Source organism: Epinephelus fuscoguttatus, linkage group LG18 (assembly GCF_011397635.1).
Source record: "Epinephelus fuscoguttatus linkage group LG18, E.fuscoguttatus.final_Chr_v1".
Classification (NCBI taxonomy): Eukaryota; Metazoa; Chordata; class Actinopteri; order Perciformes; family Serranidae; genus Epinephelus; species Epinephelus fuscoguttatus.
In genome coordinates this window covers 9184707-9204966 of record NC_064769.1, presented here as the reverse complement: position 1 = coordinate 9204966, position 20260 = coordinate 9184707, and the positions used below count along the sequence as shown (strand labels likewise).

The window sequence follows — 20260 nt, the reverse complement described above, 5'->3', positions numbered from 1 at the left end:
TGAAGTCCTTCAGTTATTCAAGTTTCTCATTGAAGAAGTAATTATATTATTTCAGGCATGTAAAGAGGATTATACAGAGAGCTGTCAGTATGTATGTCAGCGTGTAAATGTATTAATCAGATTATGACCTCATGCAGAGTATTGGCAATTGAGGCCTTTTGTATGGCTGTACTGTATAAAAAGCCAAATGAACTTGAATGCACCTTTATTCAGTTAGCCAAAGTACATGAGACAGATGAGTCAGATGTATCATTCCATGCCGTTACGGTGTGGATTAGTCATTTCAGTCAGAACGTGAATGCAGCCTCAACAGAAACACAATGGGCCCTGGCAACATATTTGGGGTGTTGTATATCCATACTGGGGGCATATATTCACATTTATGGTGTCGTATATTTATATATGGGGTTGCTGTGCACCTCCTACACAAGAACATGATTTGCCTCTCAGGAGAAGCTGGTGTTGACTCTCCTTTCCATTACACGACCATTGTTACGCCGTGGTGGGAGGTGCACTGCTTTTATAAGAGATGAAAAGACCTTTTTTTATTGACCAGCTCCCTACTACATCTACTGCTAATGCATACCTCCTCATGCAGCTCCCTTTTATGAATACACTGGAGGTGGTCAGCCCTTTTTCTCTGATCATGAAATTACCTCCGCTTGTTCACGCCCAAATGAGCTTGTACTGTGAGCACACACCACTGCCTGTGTGTGTGTGCCACGATACAAGGAGATCAGGACCTTATCTTATCTTGAATCGATTGTTGCATGTGTGCGCCTCTAATATAGTAAGATTTTTAACAAACACCTAGAGGAAATCATGATGTAAATCTTACTTTTTAGCTTTGCTGTCTTGACTTTCCCTTGATTTCCATTTTCATGATAACTTCAGAGTTGTACGTATGAACAGTATTTGTTCTATGATATTAGCATTTTAGATGCAACTGTTTCCTCTGGCTTTAAATATATGAAATGCTTAATAATTAAAAATGCGTCTTGTTTTCAACAAAAAAGTTCAATAGGTCATGGTGTAGGAGTTATTTAGCACAGATTTGAAGACCCTTAAGGGAACCATGCTATGTTTTTATCTAAGCTCTTCCATTATTGATTGCAGTGACTGATATATGAATAGTGAGCTCTATACTATTGAATTAGATAGAAAAATACACACAATACATTGATCTTCTTTCTTGTTTTTTGAAGTATAATTGCACGTTTTGGCTATTCTCTTAAAAACCAAAGAACAATGGAGAATTGAAAAGTGAAGCCCATCATTTTTGTCCCAGAACACACACACACACACACACACACACACACACACATATTGAATATGCATTGCAATATTGCTGAGCCCCGGGAATGTTGGACATGTGGGCCAACAACTGGAAGGGGGAGTTGTTGGTTCAAAGCTCCAAGTTAGTCGGCATTGAGGGTGGATGAGTAACTGTCTATCATTTCTGAACTACATTTCTAGTGATGCACTCAGGGGTACCTTGAGGAGTTTTCATTATACAGTACATTTGTATTCAACATTACTCGTCAACACACTATGTATCCTTAAGCCCTAAAAAACATGTGGAATGCATTTTCTACCTCATAAAAGCTTTTCAAAGCAGCTGCCTTTTTCTCTCCCTCTTATACTGACACTTACCTTTTATAGCATGTAACCATCAACAGGTACCACTCTCTTTACTCTGCAAAAAATGTGAATTACCCAGACACAATATATTATGTGTCCATTCCAGTTCTATGCCAAACAAGAACATACAGTATATACTGTATATTGGACAAGTTAGTAAAACCCAAGGATACAAATCTGCAACATTTTGTTAACATTCACATAACAGAGAAGTGTTTTGGAAAATACACTTATGAATGAGAGTTAGATTGATACCACTCTTATATCTGTACACTGAATATAAAGCTGCTGTCTGGCACATAACCCCACATAAAATGGCAAATTCTCATTCTTACACTTCATACTTTGTATTCTTTAAAATACAGAAGTATACCATATTATTTAGTGCGCTTAAGATGGGCTGGTTGATGGATTTTTTCTTTGGACAGAGCCAGGTTAGCTGCTTCTCCCTGTTTACAGTCTTTATGCTAGGCTAAGTTAGCAGGCTGCCGGCAGGAGCTTCATATAAAAGACATGTTAATGAATAAGCAAATTCCCCAAAATGCCAAACTTTCTCTTTGTGATATTGTGGATTATGGAAAGATCATGGTTATGGTTGAGAAAATTCTTATTAGTAATTGCATATTTGTGGCAGGATGGGAACTCAAGTATCTCTTGCATGAAAGCATTTACCAAAGTGTTTTACACAGAAACTGAAAACAACAGATTATTTAAAATGCAAGAAAGTACCTAAATAGTATTCAAACATTGCTCTTCAGTGCTTGCCTGGGTCCAGACCTTTGAATACAGCCGGTCCACTACATTTGAGTTGACTGACTCGCCTGGCATCATGACATGAAACAGCGGTTTCTCGGTTAAACTAAAAAACAACCAGTGAGCCCAGCAGTGGGACTCAATTAGCCAATCAATGCCACAGGCAAGGCTTACACTGTTGTCAAGTGTTGTCAAGTGGTGGGCCAGAACCAATGAGGAGTAATAACAACAATGGCGAGCACTATACTCAAGACAGACACTGATATTAAGGCAGTTCTAAATCAACATGTCTTTTCAATATCATCCAGCATCAGAGTTTGTTTTTGCCTGGCTCTGCTCCACTATTAAAAGCCCCGCGAAACAGATAGCTGCAGATGTTAGCATGCTTAGCATCAATGTGGACTTAAAATGACATTGCCTGTGCTTCGCTTAATATGTTACGGGGAGGGCTGGGAAAACTGCGTAAATGGTGTGTGATCTGTCAGCCAGTGGCAACAACCACATAATTGTCAGCTGACTAAGCAAACAACAATGTTGACCTACAGGGCCAAAGTCATAGCAGCTTCACTAGTTGACAAATAGCTGCCTCCATGGACAGTGATGTTCACAATGTGATTTTATTTAAGCCTGAATGACATTCATCAGTTCTCTGTCTTATCAGTCTCCCTTGACTTGTTTGTGTTTGTACAGGCCATGTGTTTGTAATGACGTACAAGCTGCTGGTGACGCTGAAATTTAGCATTGAATCCAGCTATCTGCCCGCTATCATAACTTTCAAATGGTCTGCAGACTCCACCCATTTGGCACACCACCAGTGTATGCCAGCATGCTAATGGTGCAGACCCTTTAGGCGGGTACAGACCATTGTCTCTAGTGATGGATTAGGGAAAATCAAATCCCCCTCCCTAACAGAAATCGGTTAGAGTAGACCTAATGTCCGAATGAAGATGGAAACAGAGTAAAACAAGTTAACAATTCTGTCTGATATCAGGCAATTGCACTGACACTGCTGGCTAAACACTCAACAAGGTACCTTTAACCTTCACTTGCTACAGCGTTGTTTTTCTGCAAAAGAAAGAATAAAACAGGCACCACTGAAAACTGCTTTTGTGTATCTCTATGATTGTGAATCACAAGGGTGATGCTGCAAAAGACATGCAAACTCAGCAACACTGCATGGATTAAAAAACAATATCATTCTCACAGGCAGAGCTTTCTGGAAGACAGATTTGGTTGGCTGAGTAAATGAGTGACATTCACTGTTCCTCAGTGGAGGCCCTGCAAAGTTGTGGGAAGACTGTAAATGCTCTGACAAACACACACACACTGGCAATACACAGTGAGGAAAATTGAAGGAGTTCCATGATACACACCGAATTCAATATACATGAGACAATGAAGTGGATTATTTGTGCTTGTCACTCACTGCTGTTGTGGGCCCATGCTGCTACAGCTTGGTGACGATGAAGTTTTAGCCTTGTTCTTTTAAATGCTTTATGTGGTAAAAGCAAGGAAGTGCTTGCTCTGCATATTTCCATCAGAGAATATCCATGCAAGCACCTGCACTCTGAGTATCCCTCCATCACAGAGATAAAGCAAGAAAATCTAGGCAGCAATAAATACTGCAATGCCTCTTGCGTTACAGAATTTTAAACATTAACATGGAAGCATGTCTGTTCATTTACACTGACGTATATTTGGAGGATATTTTCCTGCATCTAATTTATTCAATATAGAATGTAAACCATGTTTACGGTCTCATTTTTGTCAAATAAAAATAGCTTTTTTTCTGCACAAAAAATAACAAGTTTTCAATTGTTATTTTTGTGGGGTTTTTTTATTAAATTTGAATAACTGTACAGATGTGTAAGATTTTCACAAGAGTTCAAATTTTATAATTAAGACCAAGATACCCCCCACTCTTGCATTAAATTGTGACTAGATAAACCAAGGCTACTGTTTTACAAAATTAAAAAGCCTTGATTTAAAAATAACAAAAACCCACCACAGTGAAGCATGACTGTTTGGACCTGCCTGCTTTGTACGCTGAATGGAACAAATAAATCTTGAAAAGCTGAAAACATGCTTTTATCTTGTCTCCATGGAAATAAAAGTATTTATTTATTTATTACTTATTTATTTATTTTTGTGATTCTTAACCTTTTTATTGTTTCAGATTGTAGTCACACATATACCTGACCTATACAGGACTTGCCTCTCTCCATATTTTTGGTCTTGTGGGATGATTAGTTGTGACAAAAGCTACTGTTTAGTAGTTTTAATAATACCCACAACATTATTTTCCACAATGGAGCACTGGAACACCTCCTTTAGCATTTTAGGGACAATATAGCACAGTGTGAGACACTATTCAGCAGCTGAAGGGCATTTAGTTAGTGTTAATGCATTGTCAATCAACAGCCCACACTTTTTTACCACATACATGCACATTAAATACAAGTTGAAGATATGAAGGGGTTAAAGTTTGCAGTGTACTAGCATTCCAGGGCCTCATTCTGTGACTCATGATGTAAAACAGTCTGATAATAAAACAGATGTATTCATCCAACAAAAAAAGAAAATTTTCTGTGTTTTTCTATTGTTCACGGTCTGACAGGTATAGCTCAATAGCCTTAAGGCCTACCCACATATTTAATGCACAGTTTATGGCTCCCTTTAGAAATGTTACCAAGTAGTTAACCTTGCCTGACAGGATGACCCCTGGCAAGAACGCTGGGAAATGAACCACTGAATTCCTGGTCAAAGGGGTAATTATGTCAGAGAAGGTCAAACTGCAGTGATTTGCATAAAAAACAAATGGACACACATGTTGGATGGTACGGTATATTTTAACATTAACTGCTGATAAGCAAGTGTGACAGTGGTTCTGTGGAAGTGGATCCTTATACATTCTTATTCTTTCTCAGCATTATCAGGAGGCTATATTATCTCAATACATTTCAACAGCAGTTGATAACAGAGAGAACAGTAAGTGAGAACAGCAGCTCATAGTGGTGGAATTTACTCAAGTGCAGACAATTCAAGGTACTTCACTAGAGTATTTACATTTGATGTTACTTTATAATTCCACTCCACTACAGTTGAGGGAAATATTGCACTTTTTACTCCACATTCATCTGACAGCTACTTTTTACCTTTCAAATAAAAGAATTCTTTCAAAACAAATGATCAGTTTTAAAAAATATCATGCATTGTGATTGATTAAACTATGCAACCACAGCCTATATACAGTGGTAGAAAGTAACTAAATACATACACTCTCATTACAAGGGCACTGCATCCACCTTTAGTAATGTCTGAAGTCATATTAACTTTTGTTTTGCCTGTTTTTGTATTTATGTGAGGCAAATTTAAGAAAATATTCTGATAATGAAGGGATACCACACAAAATCAATCAACTATTGACATGGTTTATGTGAATTCTTTTTCATAATTTTAACTTTGCAGAGGGAAATCCTGTACTTTTTGCACCACTGCATTTATTTGACAGCTGTAGTGACTTTACAAATTCAGATTTTAAAACCTATAGTCACAAGCCCCTGCATTTCTGACACCTTGCATTTATTGCCATTCTCCACCTGCCCACCAGATGGCCTCAGACTTTTCCACCTGTCCCAATCACCTGACTCCCACCTGCTCACCTGTGTCTCATTTCCCAACCAGCCATTCTCTCCAGTCAATGCCAGATTGTTAGTGTTTATAAGTTGTGCGCAGCCATCTAACCACCTGTTCCTTTTTACCTGTTTGTGGCCTGCCCACCTGTTGCGCCCCTGCTGAGTTTGTTTCACTGTTAAGGCTTCCATTCCTTTCATCAACCTGCTTGCTTTGTGAGCATTTGTCTGCATTTCAGTCCTTCGCCCTCTGTTGCCTGAATTTACCAACTGTCACACCCATGATGATTATAATTAAACACAATGCCTTTATAATACAGCACATTTAGTAACTCAGTAGTGTATACAATGAGCTAGAATCAGCTTCACCTCAGCCAGCTACCACATTTGAATGCTAACTGATTGTCCAAAAATATAATATATAACAATACAGTGTAAGCACTTTTATTCTTAATGTAACTTTTGTCATGTTTCATTTATTCATTAATTTACCAAAGAACATTTTTAGATTCAAGACGTCTACTTGTAATGGAGATTTTTTACTGAGTGGTAGGTTGTTGTTTGTACCTTAGTAAAGGGTCAAGACTTAGGCCTACAAGCACCCTGTTGTTTACTCAGGCGCTAAGCAGTGAACAGGCTGTTTATGTACTTCAGGAATAATATTTTAAAATGTAATATATATACAATGATGAATACTTGATAAAGGAACTATGTCCCACATGTCAGTCCTCTAAGATTGTCCAAAAAATAATAGTAAAAATGAACAGCTCCCTCCCAAATCCAACTCAAACTTGTGATGTAATAGGTTTTGAAGTCTGGGCCTTCTCCATAGACAGAGAATTGGGAAAGATGTTCTAGATGACACATGGGGCACTGATCAAAGTATATTAGTTCATTTTTTGTTTCAGAACTGAGAACACTGCAATAGAAAAAAAAGCTCATGGGGATATGTAAAAGAAAACAAACATTCTGCCTACGGAGCAGCTCCAGACTTTAAACCCTATAATACCACAAGTTTGAGACTTCTCTGGTTTCTGGTTTTGAGAGAGAGGGGCACTCATGTTCACATCCATTGATCAAACTTTCTTAGGCCATTTTAATAACATACTGGAATTCCTAATTTAGGTGGTGAATGAATACCTCTTTAAAATTACTTGTAATTTTAGGTGTGTTGTTACTTAAAGAATCTGAATATACCCTCTGCTGCTGCTTATATAGTCCTTAAGGTTGATCACTAAAATATAAACACTAAGAAACTGAATTTAATCATTTTAAAAGGGGACATTTGGGGGGCGTGATTGAACTGAGCTATTCCCTGCTGAATTGGCAAATGGACATCAATCACTGGCCATGTGTTCATACACTGAAGATAAAGATGGGCATTCATTACTAAACATGTAATTTTCCACACAACGCCATTGGCAAGAGCTCCAATGCAATGGTGTCGATTTAAATGACCACACTGCTGTCCAGAAAACAAGCTTGGGTGGAGCTGAACTGTTAAAAAACAGAAAGAAAAGAAAAGGAGAGGGATAATTTAAATATGTTGTTTTCGAACGAACGAGGCGCGTGCGCACATGCACGCACGCACCTTTGTAATTTCTCAACAGGTCCACAGGGGTTTGGACAAGACCCATCTCACACCCGCGTTTCCTCTCTCTCCTTCTCCGTGTTTCTCTCTCTCTCCGTCCGAAAAGCCGAAAGCTGTTGGCTCGCGCGCTCTGTCTAATTATTCCACTCCCGCGCAGCACCGAGCGGACTGCTCCACGCTCCGCACCACTTTCCATCTCTTCCCCTCCGCACTGCGATACCGCGAGGTGACGGCTCTCCTGGCGGACACTAACTAACCCAAACACCTGGACAGAGCTTCCGTCGGGGGGGACGGTAACGTGTTTAGAGGTGCCTCGAGCAGACGACAAATGCTGGAGACCCGCGGCCAGTGCCCCCAGACCCGACGGGGAGGGAGACACACAGAGCAGTGATGGGACAGTTTTCGGGAGGATGCTACCTGAGTTTCGGCATCCTCGTGCTTCTCGGTTTGCACGCCCCGGCCACGTTAGCAAGAGGTAAGCACGACACTGACACACTCTTTGATGAGCCCAATGTTTTTCCCATGGGAGGGAGTCTCAGTCCTTGAAAAATAAACTCGAGAAAGGAAAGACGTGTGTACCTCGACAGACAGTGCTTGTAGCCGTGGTTGTAGTGTGTTTGGGTTGTGAAAAGTGATTTACCGACCGGTGTGAACAGTTTGTGTGTGCGTGTGACTGTCAGAAAAGTAAGACATTTTTTCAGCTCGCATTTGAAATGTGGCAAGTTTCTATTTGTAATGCGCCACGAGCTGGCTGAGCCGTGTTTGAGTAGCTGATGTGGCACCTTTTTAGATTATTGGTGTGTTTAAAGGTGAAAACTGAGTCGCGTTTCGTTTAACGCACTGTAATTAAGCTAATTTGAAATTTTAAAATCTGTTTGGCGACCAGTTGTGCTCAGATAAATGCTGCGATAATATCCGCTCTGTTGCCCTTTGCCACGTTTTAACTAATGGAAAGGGAGATTATATCATTTCATATCTTAATCGTAGCCCACTGTTCAAGTAATGCTTGACAATTAATTTTTGTGATAAGTCTTTTTATTTTAGCTGCTAAAGCCAACACATGTTATCAATTGCTAGAGGGTCTCATTAGCCACATGAATTGGTTCATTGAGAAGTTGTCATGTTTACGAAATAGCAGTAGAATTGGAGAGGATGGTGGCGTGCCTGTGTCCTATTATCTTCACTTCTGTAGCTTAAGCTATTGTTTAACGCAAAATATGGAAATTATTGCTTTAGGGCTGTGCTCTTTTCTGCAGCATCTAGTTGATACTGGTTGCATGAAATGTTTTGGATGCTATTTATACTAATTTTCCAGGTTTGTTTAAAAAGTCCTAGCTGATCAAGTGTATACAAGTTGTAGGATACTCAACTACTCAACAACTAGTTTTGTCTAAATGTAACTGTGCTGTAAATATTCTTAGTGGTGATGCCAAAATTGGTGATTTATTTAGGCCTGTGGGAAGACTGAGATGTTATGCATTGTCCAAAAATGTTTCCTTTTGGTCCGTGACTGGATCATCATTACATCTTCTCCTATTCTTTGGGTGAATCTGTCCTGACCTATTGACATCCATTTAGCTCACATGGCAGTGAGACAAAGATGCATTTGCAAGTCAATTAGTTAACTAGCCCCAAGGTTTTCATTTTTGCATCCCAAGTTCTGAAATTAGCTTCAACTTTGAAATTTGCATAGCATAAATATTAGATTATGCATACAGTATGTATCTTCAGGGCAACTTTGCATGGAGAGATCAGGAGGGTTTTTGTCATTTTTTTGTTCATTTTTTTGTTCATTTTGTTAGTCTGAAAGACGTTGAGTTTAACCTTTAAGAACTGGCTGTACATTTTATTTACATGGCCAGCATTTCCACAGTGGCTACGTTGTTACGCACAGCGTTGCATGATTTTGGAAAGGCATGACCTATGTATGGGGAAAAAACAATAATATTGTGAGTGCATGGAAGTGAAATGTGCCCGTGTGTACAAAATGTAGTTTTCCTAAGCTGCGTAGGTATATGCTGTTAAACATTATCCAGGTTTTAAAGTGGCGTCTCCGGTGGCTATCTGACAGGCTGTGAAATAAATATTAATGTTGTGCAATAATATGGATGTCAACAGTCAAATACTTTATGTAGAAATGAAATGAGATGAAATGGAAAAGCAGACTCCACAAAAATCTGACTAAATAATGTCAAACATACAGGCTGAGTTATGGAGCATGGTTGCAATAAGAATTAAGTCATCCAGCCGCACATATAAACTCCCCATACAGTTGTAAATGTATTTCTCAATTAGAACCCAGATTTTAATTTTAGTACTACAACTTTATTCTTTATGTCTGGGGACTCAGTCATACACCTGCGAGCATACAACTTAAAGCTTAGCACACTGAAAGAACACAAAGTGACGAGAACAAACTTACCCCAAAGGAGGAACCTGGAATCAGTGCCCACCAGTGGATTCAGGGAAGAGACGGGGCTGATGAAATGTTGAGCAGCAGCAAAGAACATAACAGAGGCGTTTGCAGTGTGATCAGTGAAGCAGCAGTGTTAGCAGTGAAAGGGTGAGCAAGTGCATCACAGCTTGGATATGTTTATATGTTTGTCGAGTGTGCCGCATGTGAGTGCAGCTACACAATTTGAGTCATCTGTGTGAAGGACTGTGGCTTCGTAAGCGTTCTCTCCATGAGTTCCTTGTGACTGTAAATGAATTTCTTTGTAGATGGTTCACGTTAAAAAAGAGCTTTTCATGATTGCAGAAAATGCTCAGTTGTCACATTTCAGCAGAAGCCAACCTCAAAACAGTTTGACATTTCACATGTGGATTTTAGTTCAATGGAAAAATAAGGAGTTTGCAGAAAAAAATGTCACAAAAACATAATGCATGGTACTAATGTTTAGTAGATTATGGCTGCAACAATTATTTTCATTATCAATAGACCAAATCACCATGATGTCGTGCAAACACTTTCAGGTAGACAACTGGAAACTGTTTTGAATTGCGTAAATATGTGATGTAGGCCTTTTTATATCTGTTATCATTCTCTGTTGTAACTGTAAGAGATATAGTTGGTCTGACCTATCTGACATTTCTGCAGTGTAGGGTTGGGCCGGTGTAAAAACTTTCAAACTGGTTTGATCTTAAGCCCACAACAGACCAACGGTGTCAGACCAGGATACCGAATTTTACCAAGTATTCCACTTGACTCAGCAGCCACTCGTGAGTGGAACATAATGACACTGTGTCCCAACAGCGAACGAGCATCTAACTATTGCAGTACAATGTGTAACATCAGAGCTCTCTGTCTACGCTGAATCCATTAAATATGTACTTCTGTTACGTCACGTAAACAAACCACGTAACTATCAGCTGTGGGCTCGAGGTCAACCTAAAAGATGGCTGAGTAGCCTAATTGCGATCTCCCGATGTTTTTTTAATGTTATTTTTTAAACAGAAAACACAAGTTTTATGTTGTGATATTTACTGAAAATGACAGTGTATCCAACAGCAAGAAGCCTAGCCTTTTAGTAGCGATGGTCATTTAGCTTACAAGAAACTTTCAACTACTGTGATGTGTCCCTCCAGCCAGCTGTGACCAAAAGGCTATTTTGTTTTTTGTAGGGGAAATAAAAAGGAATCATAAAGATCATTCCTCATTTCATCTCCACTTACAGCCGTTCCCCGTCCATTACAGCTTTCAAAAGTGAGCAACAGGGATAAATAGAAACAGGGCATTTGGCGTCTGACAAAATACACTGCTGTGGACAGGGGCTGCAGCAAAATGTATTTTAGCGGCCTATAAAGACCCAGCCAAAGAAACCCATATCAGTTGAAGTGTACAATAGATTTAGAATATTTTCAGTACTTTATCTTACTCATTAACTTGTCGAGACAGCGGTAGACCAGCAACTCCAGTGTTGTAAAATGATTGCTTTTGTCAATTGAGTTTGGTGGCTTTTCTCAAGCTTTTCTACTCGTAAGTTATTGTAAACAAACATTGTGATTTGGTCTATAGATAATTTTCACAGTTAATTGTGTGGTCCATTAAATATCAAAAGAATTACCTAAACCTAGTATTATGTTATCAAAAAGCTTGTTATGCCGAACCAATACCCTAAAACTAAAAGATAATCAGTTAAAACTAATACTACTAATCCCCAGCCTCATCCTTTAAAATGGGATGCTTGAGTGGTGTAAACTAATTGGACAAACTGCTTGATTGAAGACATCAGTTTAGTCCTAATGGTCTATATAAGGTTATCAGGGTGAAATCAATAAATGTACCCGTGTGCTGTGACTCGGGCATGAAAATACTGTTAAGTCATGTAACTGGTCAGCCTGGAGCAAGCCTCAACTCTCTATCCACACGCAAAGCAGAAAACACATGCCTGATTGACCTTAGATCATGGTAGAGTAGGTTATAGGAGAACCGCCACTCCAACCTCCCAGCATCACAGGATGTAACACTGGGGGAAAACATGAAAGTTTGAACAACATATCACTTCTATGAAATGGTAGCACAACGCACAATTTCATTTAAATTTAGAAAGATATATTTTCTTATAATTTGATCAAATGTGACAAGCCCATAGTGGCCGAGCCTTGGAGCTGAAGCCATTGTGCCTCCTGCTGCTAAAAAACGCATCCAGGCCTGAGCATGGCGCAAGTGAAAATACTCAAGATAGAAACAGAGAGAGAGAGAGAGAGTGAGAAAGAGGAATAAAGGCCAATGGAGTCATCTCTGCCATGTTTTATTTATCCCAAAAAATGACTGCCAGACTCTTTCTCAAGCTCCAGCTTTGATTTGACTGACATTTCACATGAGATGAAATCACGAGCACAGATGGGCTGGTATCCACAGTTGTTTCTATTCTGTAGGAGATCGCATGGTGGTCATATTGCCCAGTTTCACTATTGCATTATTCAGAGGGAAACCATTTCTCTATCCAACTCACCAACCCCCTCTCCCGTCATTTTTTTCTTCACGTTCAGAGGGATCTAAGCTCACCAGCAGCCAAACAAGGGTAGGGGATATTGTCTACAGTGAAGGCAGAGATGCTACAAAATCAAATACGATGAAAATCATTCTGAATGTTATGCAGAAAAAACTAATTTTGCTTGGAAGTAAACATACACATTATGCTGATAAAGTGTGATTAGAGTCTGTGTTGGACAAAGCTACCGTAGTAATCAAATAGCTATTGTCTTTGTCTATGGGATATTGAGACTTTGGAATCTGGTCAATAGACACACTTTTGTACATGGTATTCCCATGAGAGGTGGGATTGATTGGAACAGAATCCCTTTGTTTGCTCCAATAAAAAAAAAACAATGCTTTCATTATGAATCAGTTGATGTAACGTCATATTTCTGCTCAGTTCCATTGTGGATACGTATAGATTACTGCAGGTCCTATTTTGCTTTGTAATCAAGTTTTGTCTTTGTTGAAAACATCAGAATGTTGAGTTCAGTTAAGACATGTGTGCTATTACTTTCATCATTAATATTTTTCATACTTTCAAAAATATTCATTTGTGGGGGGATTTTTTCTCCATTCAAATGATCCGATGGAATGTTTTAATTTGTTTTTTATGCATTCCTTAAACCTTAACTGCTCATTCATACATTCTTGTAGAAACTCTATTCAACCTTTACAATCTTCCACATCTCTCAAAACCTGACATGCCAGATGGTTTGTTACACAGAACCAGTCCGTCACTGGAAACTGATTGGAATAAACACACTTTTAAAAAACTACTTGGCAGGAGATCGGATGAATCAATTAACTATTACCATCCATTGTGGCCAGTCCGGAGATGAGTAAAAATATCTTTCATCGCAAATATGAAATACTCAAATGAAATACTCTCCAGTTCTTATTAGGGTTGGGTACCGTTCATAATTGAACCGATACGGTACCGGTACCGGTAAATGGAATTCAGTACCGGTACCAAACGGTACCTTATTTCGGTACTTTTTAACCCTATGGGCCCAAGGCCTTTTTGGGGTATTTTTACTGTCTTTACTTTTAAGCTCATATCACAGTCATTATAAAGGCTACATACACATGCTATATCTTGTTTGTTTTTTTCAGGACAATCTGGGCTAACCTGATTTGCCATCATTTCATGTCCTTCTATGTGCCTGTATTTTATATTAATTTTATATCAATGAAAAAAACAAATCTGTGTACCTAAATTCTTACATTTTTACATTACATTGTATCTCAGCATAGCAAGTTGGAAGAAGACATATGCTGCCATATATGAAGAGGGGAGACTCTCTGGAATCTGGCAGTATAAGAACCATGATGCTGGGACATTCTGTCACTGCTCAGCTGTCCAAAACATGTGGTTTGTGCCAGGCGGACATGTTTGCCAGTATTTTTTCATTATTGCAAGAAATTCCATTGACTCATTCACAAGTCAAAAATGTGTTTTATCTGAAAGAAACATGCAATATTTACATCTAAGATCATAGAAAAATAGTCAACCAAGTGCAATGATGTCCTCCAAGATAATATTTGTGTTTCAGTTTCAGTTATATATTGGGGGGACATTTTGGGCATTGGTGGAGGAGCACGTGTCCCCCTCAATGTATATGGTGACTACGGCCCTGTCAGCATGCATTAGGCTGCAGTTGTCTGGGTGCGCAAAGGTGAAGTGGCTGGTCTTGTCATACAAAGTTTGATGGAGTATCAACTGGACAATATGGAGATATTTGCATCTTGAAAGCCGGACTACAAATGTGGATAGACAGGGAGAAACACACACAAGCCTAAGACGTGGTAAGATACGATATTCCTCACTATATGAAGTGACTGACAACAAGATCTGTATAATGGATTGTAAAGAAATTCGTCAGGTTTTTATTTTGTAGACAATTGATCTGTATTTAGAGCGTGATGGGATGACAACACAATGATGTGTGTGGTCCTGTGCTTTCGTGTGATATGCGTGGCATTTCTGTGCGAGCCTGCGTTTGTGAGTAATCCATCCAAGAGTAATGTGTGTGCAAAGCTGTATTAAAGCTCTGTTATACATCATTTTATTGTAATTTTTCGCTGTGAAAACATTGGATTACTGACAAGTGCTTGGCCTTGTCGGAAAGCTACAATGCTGCTGTTTCCGCTGATATGTGTGGCTTCTCGCTATGACGCACGGTTACGGAGAAAATCCATAGAGAAGAATGGGTGTGAATTTGGACGCACTATGCGTCGTTCGGGCCCATAGTCTAAACTTCTCAGTTTCAACATTTTATTGAGAACATTTAGGAACAGTGCTGCATGTTAACTTTTGTCTGCACATTGTTTTTGTCGCCATTGTTGCTGAATCTGAGGTGCGAGTCATGCATACAGTATGAAAACCAGCAGTCCAGTTTGGATTCAATTTTTCATCCAGCATTCACACTGCAGTTTCTTTAGAAACTGCCTTTGCTAGCTGCATTGTAGAATTTTTTCTCTGCCATTAGATGCAGTGTTGTCTGGCATTGCATTGTTTAGATTTATTATTTATTAGGAATTTCTTTGGCCCTGATCCTGATCCAGTTGTTTTGATATTGGGTATCTGCTGACTGAGTCTTGACACAAATGCAACATCCACAAATGTGTAATGTTGATCAAACAGCCATAGTCTACAAAATAAGGCACATGTTACTTTTTGTGAGCTACTTTATCTTGCTGGAGTTCCTAGTTCAGAGTTATGATGTTGAGAATGTAACTCCTGGAACGGATGTGATCAGCTACATTGTTTTGCTAGAGAAGATGCATCACTCTGTTAAAGTTGTTGGAACTACAAAAACATGCAATCCATTTACAGTTGTACAGTAGTGTTTCAGAGTGGAAGCTCTTCCCTAAAAAAATCATCTTTTGCAGACCTGCTGCCAGTGACATGTCATTTTACCCAGCGATAGATAAAAAAAATTAAATAGAAAAAGTGTACGCTTAGCAACTCAATGTATTTTAAAATATGGTTGTCAGAACGGAGAGTCACTCACATTAATGTGCACAAATATTTTTTCACCTAGGCATATTCTAATTTTCACTGGCATATAAAATGCTTACACTGTAGAGCAGCTTTGCAGCACCAGCAGGCCATGATGGACAGAGTAGTAATGAAAGGATTGGTATTTATTGGGTTCATTTGATGGCAGCGATGGATTAAAACATGCAAAGATTGACCGTGATACCAATTCTTAGGATCAGCTCTAGGCATCTCTAGCCTTTATTAATAGTTTACGTACTACATAGTGATTATACTTTCATCACTCAGCATCATCTATACATGTTGCATTCATACTGAATCTTTGCGTGCATGCACCGTAACGTTTTACAATAGCCTCTTTATGCACAAATGCCGAAAGAATGACAGGGTGTCAGATGTTGCCATTTCAGTTGCCTCCTGCAGATTTGCCTCTTAGCCTTGTCTGCACAGCCTTGAAGCTCTCTGTTCAATAAGAGCTAGCATTGCTGTCATGTGTTTTCTAATAACTGAAAGGGAAGCCTTGGAGATAACTGCCCATCCACAATGCACCATTCAATGCCTCACTGGCTAACTCAAGGGCATTACCGCAAAGGCAAGATTCACACCATACACCGTTCACCTCAATGCCAAACATTCTCCTCCCTCCACCTCGCTCTCCCCATCTCCCAGTTTGTACCTGTGGGTAGCACTTTTGTTTCCTCTGTAGCGCTTTTATTTCATAAATACCCCATCCCCTCATCCTTTCTTGTTGTCCACTCCTCCCTTGCAATTCCTTTCGATGTAATTTAGTTTCAGTGGATAGTTGCTGTGACAAATGTTTTGGTTCTGGTATCATTTCTCACTTCACCTGACTGAAGGAGAAAGGAGAGCTGAGCTTGGAGAGGCAGAACGGGGGAGTAGGAAACGTTAGAAGGAAAAAGCAGACGGAGAGAGAGAAAGACAGATAGGAGGGTTACAGTGCAGAATACTTAAATATCTCATGTTATCAGTAACTGCCACAGCAGTTTGTCAGTAACAGCGAGCACCTGTCACTGCTCTCCCTGATGAATTAATTTCAAGAGTAATCAAAAGCAAATACATATTTAATGACTTTTGGATTAAAGTAGGGGTTTGGTGTTTGTTTATGTGCGTTTGCTTTGAGTGCTAAAGTGTTTTGACATACAGAATTGAACATGCTCGTGCACTAGGTTTGGTAGCAAGTGAGGAAGTATGATGAGAGGAAATCAAAAAGAACACATTTAAACGTCAGCGTCAATGTTTTGTTGTTGTTTTTTTATATTGTCTCACAGGGGAGACTTCAACATACACCCTAGTATGTCACAATATTAATGGGAAATTTATTGGAAACACATCAGAAATGAGAAATGTAAGGAATCCATAGAGGTGAACATGTGATTGATTTCCTTGTTAGTGTGCCTCAGGACCAATAAAGCCCTTACACAACCGTATACTTCATGAAAACATGCTGTCATGGCTGTATGTGCTGTAGTCATCAACATTTGTACGTCTGTAATGGTTTGAGGTTAGTAAGGTGTGATGGTAAATGTTTGAGGAAATTGTTGTCATTTAAGATAAACTGTGAACCCATTTAATGTTTCCAGCTCTAGCTTTTGTTTTGTCTTAGTCCTGTTTCTGTCTCATGAACCAACCTGTTCTCAGCCAAACAACCCCAACTCATCATATACTGCACTTGGTCAATGGCCCTTGGTGTTCGACACTGACGCACCAAGGCAGCCTTTAGTGGCAATATGAGATGCACTGGGTGACCGCAGTTTTAATGCTCTGAGCAACTGTCGTAGTAGAAAGAGCGAGAAAGTCTGCATAGGACCACTGTCCATATCCTGTGTGAAACCAGAAATAAATCAAGTTGTTTTAGAAATGACGTAGTGTGCCAGTATATGTACCATACTATGCCAATGACATTTGTCATGTGATATAAGTGACATATCACATGACGTTACATTACGTTAATAACAAATGCTACCTTCAAATGTATCTCTTTTAATGCCGAACCAAGATGTATTTTTCTAAACTTCTAAGCATCAGACATTATTGCGATAAGTGATAATATTGCGTAATATTGTGCTTTTAAGACCATTTTTATTATTGTTGTAATTTTGCTGTTTTTAGACCATTTTTTAAACTTATATAATGATAATAAAGGGATAATGATCCAAGTACACCCTTTTAAAGAAAAATAAACATTTATTTAACAAGAATATTTAGGAGTGCAAAAAAAGAAAATTTAAATATACGAAATAACACGTAAAAATACCAAAATAAAAACCTTATGAATACAAAAAAAGACTCTCAGTCCCTGTTAACAAAAAGTGCACTGCAATAGAAAAAAAATCAAATAACCAAAAATGATAAAATGGACTTTCAGTCTCTTATCAAAAATTGCACTTGAAAAAAACAACCAAAAATAATCCATGTCTTTCTCTTACACTCAACTCTTTTTTTTCCTCGGCCTTGTCTCCCCCTCGCAAAGATTGCACTCTGTGTGTGTGTGTGTGTGTGTGTGTGTGTGTGTGTGTGTGTAGCCCATAGCCCTGCCTCCCCCACAGAGACAAAGACACTCGATGACGAGAGCTTTCCCTCCATTCATTAAGCTAATGAACCAACTCACCTGGCTGCCAGATGATGCATGGCAGTGAACGCTCTTGTCGTCCAGTGTCTTTGGTGGAGAGAGACGAGAAAAACAAACACGCATGAATATGGCAATTAATCGCGGCCGGAAAAGTTATCGTCTCCCTTTAAATTTACTGTGCAATTGACCGACTTATCACATATTGCGACAGGCCTAGTCCAAACCTAAGGAAGTAAACCTAAATGTAAACAATATAGAAAAAGAGACTGTTTGCATTTACTGAGCAAAAATGTACATTTTCAGTGAAAACAGAAGTTTATTTTGAAAAGACACATTACATGTATTGACTTGGGCTGCTCACTGAAAGCCAGAGATTTGAATCATCAGTTGGAGACCCGATCTTTTGTTTGTTTATTTGTTTTGTCTTGTCAGTCAGTGTGCAGTGTACTTAGCAGCAGAGTGAGCGCCCCTTGCTTTCAGGCAGCTGCCTGGAGGAACAGAGGCTTTGCCCGGTCAGGCTCTGACATAACGTCTTCTGCCTTCTGCTTAGAAGTGGTGAATTTACAGCTCACACATTGCAACTTAATATGATAAAGTCTCTGGCTTTTGTTTGATATCTAATGTTGGCAAAAAAAAAATTGATGCATATTTCAGATTTGTAGTTAGCTTGTTTGCTATATTCTGAGAATTTTACTGTCATGTTGAATGACAGGCTGAACCCCATTCAGAGTCTCAAACTCCATGTGGAACAAAAGGAAAGAATAGTAAAATATTTGTATTGAACACCCAAACCTGATTCGACTGACATAATTCTGAGTCGGGTACAGCCCAAGCAGCAGCCTCAGAGGCTGAAAAATGAAGCCAATACTCAAGTGCCAAAAACTGTAGTTCATGTGATGACCCCTTGAGGCTTGCACCAAAACAGAGTAAATCCCCATAGACACCCATGTTAAAATGCCCAAATTTACAGCAGAAATAAACGGGTATAAAGCCTGGCACAAAAAAGGTTTTAGTCTCTATAGCTAATTTCAACATCCATGGCAACTGTACAGGGGGCTGAAACTCAAGGCTTCAAAACCGGGTCCACAAACCAATGGGTGACGTCATAGTAGCTACCACTATTAGTATATACAGTCAATGGTGCCCTAGTAATGAGTGTTAATTGACACCCTGATCTTGAGCATCCAAAACTGACTGCAACTGACCAAGCACCAGTATTTGACAAGTTGAAAGGGACAATGTGTTGCATGAACAGAGTACTGTTGAAAGGTTGGTTAATAGTTGAGTCGCTATTTAAGATGTTCATTCACATTGTTGATTTTATTCCTTATATCTACACCTCATATTTAGTGAGGTTTGCTCTCCCTCTTCCTTTTTTCATTAAAAAGAAAAATCAGATGACACCCCATGCTACAGAAAAGGACTACCTATGCCTGGCTATATTTTATGCAGTCCTGTCTGTTCTCAATGGCTGTTTGGATACTTTTGTGAGTGTCAGAGATGCAGGATGGGGTTTAACAGTCCCTCTTGGTGTATGAAGTCTACATAATACCTCTCTGTAGTCATGAGTGACTGTGTGTTGTAAAACCAACAAAGCTCTTGTCATTCCTAAAATAAAACAAAAAGTGGAAATCCACTGGTCCTGGAAGATGCCTGTTTTTCAGAAGAAATGCTCAGTCCTGTAGACAAATGGGGGAGATTCAGAGGAAATCACTGGTACCCCCACTAAGACATTGCAGTATTTTTGGATGGAAGAATGTTTGTAAGTCAGCAACACCCTCAGTACTGTAAGTCAAGCTTGTCATCATGTTTTTTTTTTTTTGTTTTTTTTTTTAAAATTAAATAAAAATGAATGAACAACATGGAGGTTAATGAAGCTGAAATAATCCTGTGAGTAAACCTGAATATTAAATGCATGTTAATCATTCACCTCATAATTAAATAACATTTTAATTCATTGTGACGGACCATATTTGTATTAATTTTGTGTCCTGACCATGTGCAACCAACATGTCTGGAATACATGATTTCACCATGCTGTAGGCATTGGATCTGCAGATTTTCCTTAGAG

General features: G+C 39.1%; 1 protein-coding gene across 1 annotated transcript in view; it reads left to right on the top strand.

Moving 5' to 3' along the window:
• The first annotated feature begins 7604 nt into the window (after window positions 1–7604).
• The window catches only part of LOC125905544 (netrin receptor UNC5D-like), a 236520-nt gene continuing 223864 nt past the window's right edge, over window positions 7605–20260 (top strand). The window contains exon 1 of the mRNA XM_049603559.1: window positions 7605–8092. Coding sequence (XP_049459516.1) covers window positions 8008–8092 — 85 coding nt within the window. The 5' untranslated portion in view covers window positions 7605–8007. The remainder of the gene's footprint in view (window positions 8093–20260) is intronic.